Source organism: Arachis hypogaea, chromosome 11 (genome assembly GCF_003086295.3).
Source record: "Arachis hypogaea cultivar Tifrunner chromosome 11, arahy.Tifrunner.gnm2.J5K5, whole genome shotgun sequence".
NCBI classification, from domain to species: domain Eukaryota; kingdom Viridiplantae; phylum Streptophyta; class Magnoliopsida; order Fabales; family Fabaceae; genus Arachis; species Arachis hypogaea.
Window position 1 is genome coordinate 53,905,514 of NC_092046.1, and position 8,646 is coordinate 53,914,159.

At 31.8% G+C, this 8,646-nt stretch overlaps 1 protein-coding gene across 1 annotated transcript; it reads right to left on the reverse strand.

Annotated features, from left to right (window-relative positions):
- Positions 1 to 4,639: 4,639 nt before the first annotated feature.
- Positions 4,640 to 6,945, reverse strand: LOC112721172 (uncharacterized). The gene is made up of 2 exons (XM_025772250.3): positions 5,823 to 6,945; positions 4,640 to 5,080 (listed from the first exon to the last, which is right to left on the reverse strand). Exons 1-2 carry the CDS (start codon positions 6,147 to 6,149, stop codon positions 4,898 to 4,900), a joined length of 510 nt encoding a protein of 169 aa, XP_025628035.2. The 5' UTR covers positions 6,150 to 6,945; the 3' UTR covers positions 4,640 to 4,897.
- Positions 6,946 to 8,646: the final 1,701 nt, after the last annotated feature.

Here is an 8,646-nt window from a genome sequence, read left to right on the forward strand (position 1 = left end):
CCTGTTTAAAACCCGACAAGCCGACAAACCTATTTAAAAAGCCTGTTTCAGGAATTAGAACTCAAAACAATACACTCAAAAGATCTAAATTGATATTAAATGTATTCTAAAATTTATAATTCATAATTTGTATAGCATAATTTATTTATATATTAATTATTAGTCACATATCATAACTATATTTATAATCTATAAACTTTTTATTTTAACAAAAAAGCTACAGTCTTAACTAGTTTTGATTATTGACTTTTTTTTGTGTTCAATATAAGTGAATAGTTAAAAGTCTAAATTAAAAATAATTTATTTTTACAAAAAAATATTTTGATGAGCCAGCCCAACAAAATTTTTGAACATTTTTTTATAGCCTATGACCTGACCTTTCTAACTAATAGATTTTTCAAAAAATTCAAACCTGTTTAATAAAAGGAACTGAGTCGAGCTACAAGTGTCCGTCGATAGTTCAACCCACTTCCATCTCTACCTAAAAAAATCCGATAATTTCGTCGGAGACAGATAATGCTCTTTGCCTCTTTCTACCAACAATTTGGCAGGGTGGCTGGAAAGGAACTTCTATGAGAATGGAGGCATCATGGAAATGCAATGCATCATGACACAGGTGCTATGGCTCCATCCTACTACCATCTTTATCTCATTGGATCAAGGATAATATAGGAGATAGGCTCAGCAAACAGGCCTGTGGTGGCTCATGAGTAAAGACTCAATTCGGTTCTTGTCCATTTTCATGAAGGATGAAGCGATTTTTGTCAAAAAAAAGGAACATTTTGACCCTCAACTTTTTTATTTTCGGACAATACGGTCCTTCCGTTAAAAAATTCATTAAATAATAATAAAAATTAGTTTTGCGGGGTTTTATTTGTATTTTGTGGGGGATTTTAAAGCTCCACACAAATCTTTTCAATAATATAACCAATTACTACTATTACTACCATTATCTTTTTCATCCTCATTATTATCACTCCTACCTCTATTATTTTTATTGTGTAACCATACTTTATCATCATCGTTATCTCCTCTACCGTCATCATCACCAATACCAATACTATCAACATTAAAGTTCTCTTCTTTCATTTCTTATTCAATGTTATTTTTTTCCTTTAAAAGGTATTGTACTATAATTACTTTTTTTTTGTGGCATCATTTTTATCAATGGTTTTTTTTTTTCACTTAACCACCATTGATGAAGGAATTGTTTAAAAACAAAGTTATTAATATTGGTATCGGTGATGATGACGGTAGAGGAGATAATGATGATGATAAAGTATGGTTACACAATAAAAACAATAGAGGTAGGAGTGATAATAATGAGGATGAAAAAGATAATGGTAGTAGTGGTAGTAATTGGTTATATTATTGAAAAAATTTTTGTGGAGGCTTAAAATCCCTTACAAAATACAAATAAAATCTCCCACAAAACTAATTTTTATTATTATTTAATAAATTTTTTAACAAAGAGATTGTATTATCCCAAAATAAAAAAAAATTGAGAATCGAAGTGTTCTTTTTTTATTTAGACAAAGATCACTTTATCCTTTATAAAAGTGGACAAAAACCAGATTGGATATTTACTCGGTGGCTTATTAAGGATGGTCTAGTTCAAACATACTTTCCTACAAGGTGACCAATGTCTTCGTGAGGTGTCTATGCCCATTACTTGGTTCTTCCTTTCATGTTGTTTTGTTTCCGACTACTTCTAGTTCCATTTTATCCAGGTTGTAATAGCCAAACTTGTTCGGAGTTAATATATTATGAACTTTAAGACCCATTATTTCTAAAAGAATAAATTAAACTGTAAGTTAGAACCCGAAACATTAAAATAATAAAATATAAATTAATTTTGATTGGTTGAGTAGTTGATTTATTCGTCCATTTAAAATAAATTAATTTTTAATTTATTAGACTGAAAAATACAATTAAAAAACATATACAATATAATTTGTATAAGTCAACTCAAATTTTTTTAGGTACTCTACACTATTTTAGTTTTGCTTAAAAAAGAGTTATGCTAGATATATACAAAAAATTAATTATGATATCATTTATTTATATAAAATATTTATTAAAATATAAAATACCTATTAAAAATAAATTAAACAATATATATATATATATATAGAAAATAGATAGTGATTTATGTAAAAATTAATTTTTAATGTGCACATAATATGTTTAAAAAAAAACTGGTTAATGTGAATTATTGTGTATATGGTTTGAAGAAAATCATTCGGATAGCACGTCCATTCAATATCCATAAGTAAAGAAAAGGAAAAATATAGGGTACCAAATTTTAAATTTGCCAACTGTTACCAATAATAATTAAAAATAATTAAAAATAATTTTTTATATCAATTAATAATTTAGTAAAAAATCAGAATTTGAATAATTCCATTCAAATTTTACTCTAATTCTATTTTGGTTCCACCCACTCATTACTCTCTCTGCGTTGTGCCTCCTTCTTCTCCTTCTCAACTTGGCGTCGACGTTGCCTCTTCGAGAACGCCACCTTACTTAGCTCCGACATTGTCTCTTTCTTCCTCGTCTCGCCGTTCTCCATCGCGCCGCACCCCTGCCCTCGCGTCATTCGCCGTTCTTCAGATTTATTCATCACGCCGCACCCCCACCCCCACTCAAACCACTCTCGCCGTCGTCCCTTGAGAGTGTCTTCTTCCCTCGCGTTTTGCACTGCCTCCAACCACTGCAGTGCCTCCCTCGCGATTCGCAATGTCCTCCACCATCGCAGAGCCCTTCTGGTCGCGATTCGAAGCACCGCCGACCACCACAGCACCATCCTCGTCGCGATTCGCAGCTCCGCCGACACATCATCGCCGTTCTTATCGGGATTCGCAGCGCGGCAGCCCTCCTCCCCTCGTGGTTCGTAGATCACCGCCGCAGTCGTCCTTCCCCACCACTGCCACAGCCCTCCTTTTCCTCCCCTCAAACGAAACAAGGAGAAAGTGTTGGTTTATTGTTAAAGTATTATTTTAATCATCTAGTGTTTATGGTATTTTGTTTCTCCAGGTTATCTCGTCTCAGTTGATTTCTATACGAATTTGCAGGTGCATGTTCTGAATCATTCCCTATTTGTTTGCTATTGTATAGTTTACTCATGTTAGGATTATTAGTTTCTAGCTACTGACATTATTTTTTGTGTGGATGGATCATTTTGTAGCTTGTTAACACTAAAGAATATATTGAGGGATAATTTACTGAAAATTTGAGAAAAATTTTAGTCAGCTATGTACTATTCAAAATTTGTATCTGTGATGTATTTACTTGTTTTGCTATAGCACATATATATTAATTTTATCTGAAATTATGAGTTATGACTTTGTATATTAATGCTTACATTAATATACAAATTGTGGGTCCTTGTGGAATTTGCAGTGTTTGTTGATTTTGGGGGTTTGTGTTCTTTTGTTGCTAATGAAGATTATTCTTGTTTTGTTAATTTAGTGATTTTCTGTATTTATTGTGATAATACTTGTAACATCCTATATTTTTTTATGATCTCAAGGTTTTAAAGTTGAAAATTAAAAATGATTTTGAGGATATTTAATCACAATAATGATTTTTTGCATTTACTATGATAATGTTTATAACATCTTTTGTTGCTGATGAAGATTATTCTTGTTCTATTGATTTGTGGAATTTTGTGGTCTGATTGTTGCTGATGGTTTTGATGATGTTGTGGATGAAGCTTTTTGATGATGTTGTGGATGAAGCTTTTGGAAATTGTGCTATTGATGAATTGTGCAAGAATAGAAGGTAGCAAACAAGAGTAGAAAGAGAGATAAGGACAACTGAACATGCTTCATTTTTTGTATAGTTGGTAATCAAAAGATGAAAGTGAATCAATTTAGTTTGATTCTTATGAATGAAAGGTAGTTGATTTAGGATATAACTCATTTATCATGGAGATAATAAATCTTTCATCTTATTATTATTTTTTTAATTCAATTTTATGCCAAACCTTGATGGATATGCTCTAAATTATTGCATAGATCCGCATGTGGTGAGTTATGAATTATGGACTAGTAATATTTTGTATGTTACGTCAGTAAAGTATGAGCCTTGTAACTGAAGAGCATATACAAAACTTTAAGCCAGTTCTTGTTACAATTTTGAATTATTATTATTATTATTATTATTATTATTATTATTATTATTATTTAGTAACCTGTATACGTTGCTTAGAAATAATTTAAGATTGTAGAAATGATTGGAAGGCAAAAGGTTTGTTAATTAGTTATGAAATTAATGACATATTTAATAAAGATACATCCAAGCAAGTTTTAAATATAAGACAAATTCATTAAAGACACATCTAATAAAAGACACATTTGAGTAAATTTTAAATAGAAGACACATTTAATAAAAACACATTCAAAGAAGTGTAAAACAAAAGATATATTCATTAAAGACATTTTCAACAAAAGACACTTCTAATAGAAGATATATTCATTAAAAATACTTCCAACAAAAGAAACATTCACTAAAGACACATTCAAACAAATTTTAATCAGAAAACACATACAATAGAAGACATATCTATTAAAAATAAAGTGAGGAATGTAGTTGTACATTGAAAATTTTGAGTAAGTTAAGTTTACAATAATAAATGTGAGACATTAAAATTAACCTTAGGTAATTAGAATGTGACTTTTTAAATGAAATGGGTTTTGGAATTCAACCCAATTAAAGTTGGAAAGAGTTGACAGAATTTCTATTGGTTACATAGCAGAATTGTAAAGAAAATCATACATATTTAAAATCAAACTTCAAAACATTTTTCGGCCTTAGGGGCTTCTTTGTAAAAAAAATAAAAAAAAAAACTTCAAAACATAGGAAATTAGAAAAGAAGGTAAATTAATGGGATCAGTCATGATTGAGGGCTTCGATTTTTCTTGAATCTGATACACCATTTGAGCATGAGTTCCTCAATGCTGGCATCCATGCGTGTACCAACACCTCCCCAAACCAGCATGTGTGGAATATCCCCAATTGATGAACCACTCACTTGGCACACCTCTCTAAATCCAAGTCTGCTGTAGAACCTAACCAACTATACATAAAGAATAAAAGAAAATATAAACTTAAAAGACAACGAATTTATCACACATGACACTATTATTGTCAGAATTAGTGATTTACTGCTAAACTTTTTCACTGTAATTACCAGTTTCGGTGGAATTTATCGTGGAAAAATTCAACGATTATCACTAAAATTTGTTTTGTGAAAAATATTACCATCGGATTGCAAATGCCAAAATAATCTGTTGCAAAATTATGGCGTAAAGCAAGTTTAAATGGCGCGAGATATTATCGTCTGGATTATTTTTTTTTGTTTGAAAAAATCTGGCTGTAAAAAATGATATTGAAACACACAATTTCACTAAATGGAATTGATTTTTCTTTAAACATTCAACTAATTTTGACGGTACAAAGCGTAATTGTTGTAATAAGAATAATATATGTATCATTTTTTTCTAAAAATACTAGAATACCATCAGAATTTATTATTTTTGGTCATTACTTGGCCATCAACTTAATTTCTTTTGTCTTGTTCTTTAGTCTAGTAATCTAACAATATACTTTATCTCATACTTTTAAATATTGATGACTAACTCGCTAAAAATAATAAATTCCTTTAGCATTTCTCATTTTTTATACATCTCTTTTGTACAAGTAACAAAAGATAATAAATTTGTTTTTTTATTATATATATATATTATAAAAAAATTGACATAAATATCATTTCCTTTATAATATTGTGGATCAACTGGTTGTGGATAAGGTTAACTAACCTTAGAATGGTAAAGGTCGGAATCATTGATTGCGAGTAACTGAGCGGTGGTGCAGCCAGAATCGTAGCCGTGGCGAATAGCGACGGCACCGATGAACAAACCGAGGCCAAAGATTGATTTCTCCATGCTGAGGGTTTCCCTGCGGAGCTTCATGGAATCCAAGTGAAGAATCTTTGTTCCTTGAAACGAGATTCGTATGAGGCCTTCAGCTCTTCCCAGCTCTGCGCGGGTTTGGAGGCTAGTGGCAGTGATCCTGAAGAAGGGTCCCAGGGTTTTGAGTTGAAGGTCCAGTTTCTGTGCTCTAGAAGCTTCTAGAATATCAGACATGCTTGGCAGTGAGCGCTTATCGCCTTCCTCACTAGTCTTCTTTGCTGTCACACATGGCCATCTGTAGTTCTTATTTTGAAGGGGCAAGATTGGGAGATGAAGATGATGAAGAGTTAATTCAAGTAATGTGAATGATGCAAACGAGTAGTTCAAATATGGTGGATTAGTGCACTAAGAATTAGAAATGTGTTGCAGGGTAAGTAAATTGCAAATATATAAGTGATCTAGTGTACTCACCAAACAACAACACCTATACTAAGAACCAAACATTCAATAGCACTTTAATTTGGTTAAGTTGCCTTCTTAGTATAAACTTAAGAAACAAGCATGAGTTATGTAAATTAGAAAGATAATGAACATGAAGAAGTGAAATAAATTACATATCGTGCATATTTCAAGTTAACCAAAGGTGACATTTTCAACTTGCTAAGAGGCAATTACTCAATCCACCATCAATTTCAATCATTATAATATGCCTAATACGAAGTATTAACCTAAACAACATAATACATAAGTAAGCATGAAATTTAGATTTCAAAATATCAAAGAGGCATATCAGAGAGCACTTGGCGTGCATTAACATAAATAATAACAAATAGCATAAACCAAGCAAACCAAATGCACCAATTCACAAAATTCAATATTAAAAGCACAAACAGTGGCAATCAGCAAGAATTAGTATCCAAATCCAGTAATAATAATCCAATAATTCAACACAAAGACACCATGTTCATAACACTTGTTAAACTAAGCTCAGTAAACTAACTAGACAAATTTTCAAAATGATTACAAAAAAACTGAAACTAAACCAAACCACACCACACAATTTGTTGAACAAGGGTATGTTTGAAGAAAGTTTTCTCCTCTTTTATTTTTTCATTTTAAGAGCCAAAAGTCTATATTCTAAATATGTAAATAAAGAAACTAATGCGATTAATGAGATATATGAAAGGAGAGAAAAAGGGAGTATGGAAACTAAAATTCTGTAATTGAGAATTCCTGAATAATAATGACGAATAGTCTCTTCTCATTCACTCCAGTAACGTCAATTCCCAAAGCCTTTACGAAATCCAGAAAACAGGAAAAGAGGAAGAAAAAATAGGTAATACCATCAGCGGACATAGCGAAAACTGACAAGTTTCTTGGAGTCTTGTGGTGCAAATGGTAGAGCTTTGATGAACTGACGTTTGTTCTGGAACTCTGAAAGAAGTGAGAGTGAGAAGACGAAGTAGCGGTAGCGTTAGAGGGTTTTGGTCGAGCACCCATGTACCAAACTGGACTCAACATGGCCTGTCTCCTCTGTGATCCATTCAGATTGCAGAGAGTCGAAGTTGCCACCCTCACTGACTGGGCTGCCATAATTGCACTTCTTTGTATCAGGGTTCTTCTTTGTGTTTAAGATAACACACAGAACAGCGTGAGGCACCTGCCCCCGGGCCTCAAGTTTACGGTATGGACACTACACCGACACGTTGATACACATATTTTTTTAATTTTATAAGACACAAAATAGAGGAGTGCTAGAGAACCAACAACTTTTGTGATGATTTTAATGGTGTGAGATTGGTATGAAATTTCATCAAATAGTTCATTTTTTTCTGGTTATATGTTGGCCAAAATTTAATAAAGTTGTTGGTCCCTAGATTTTTTCAAATAGGTATATATTTAAAATATAAAGTATTTTTAGATAAAATATAATAATATTTTATTATTTTATTAATATTTATAAAATAATTTTGAATAAATTATTATTTTTATTTATAAAAAATAAAAACAGGATGATATTCCTATTTATGAAAGACGAAAATTAAAATTATACTCATAAAAGATTGAATCTATACGATAAAATTATTCAAATCTAAAAAACTATCTGAAAATCTTAAATTACTCTTCTCTCTGTATTATTATCGTCATCTTCACACACATTTTTTCTAAATCTTCAACATCACCATAATATGTAGTGCCATCCCACTAACACCCTCTTCTACCATCATCACCGACTCTGAACTAAGAGAAAGAAGAGGAAAAAGGTGCGACGCGGCGCCAACGAAGTTGGGAGCCGTCGTCGCAACCGCAGCAAATAAGAGAGACAAAGAGACGAGGAGTGCACACTTCAAGTGGTTTCTCCCTCCTCTCCTCTCCTCCCTTCGATTTGGGGTTCATCGCCACGTGCTCATTCCACCACCTACTTTAAGATTTTCTTAATTTTAACACTATTTTTTTCTTTCTCAATACAATAATCTCCTACCTCTCTAGATCTGAGAAGTTATTTTTTTTAGAAAAAATGGGCGATTGAGAAATTTAATGTATTTGTGATTAATGTAAATGAGTCAATGTCAAAATCTAATTTTGATTGATGAAAGAAAAATTTTTAAATTTTTTTGAAATTTGTAGGTTTAGGTATTTAGTGGGAATGCAAATAATTTATATCATGGGAGTGTGGTTGATTGAAGGAAGACCAAGAATAACATTCTCAACACTATTCATGTTCACATGT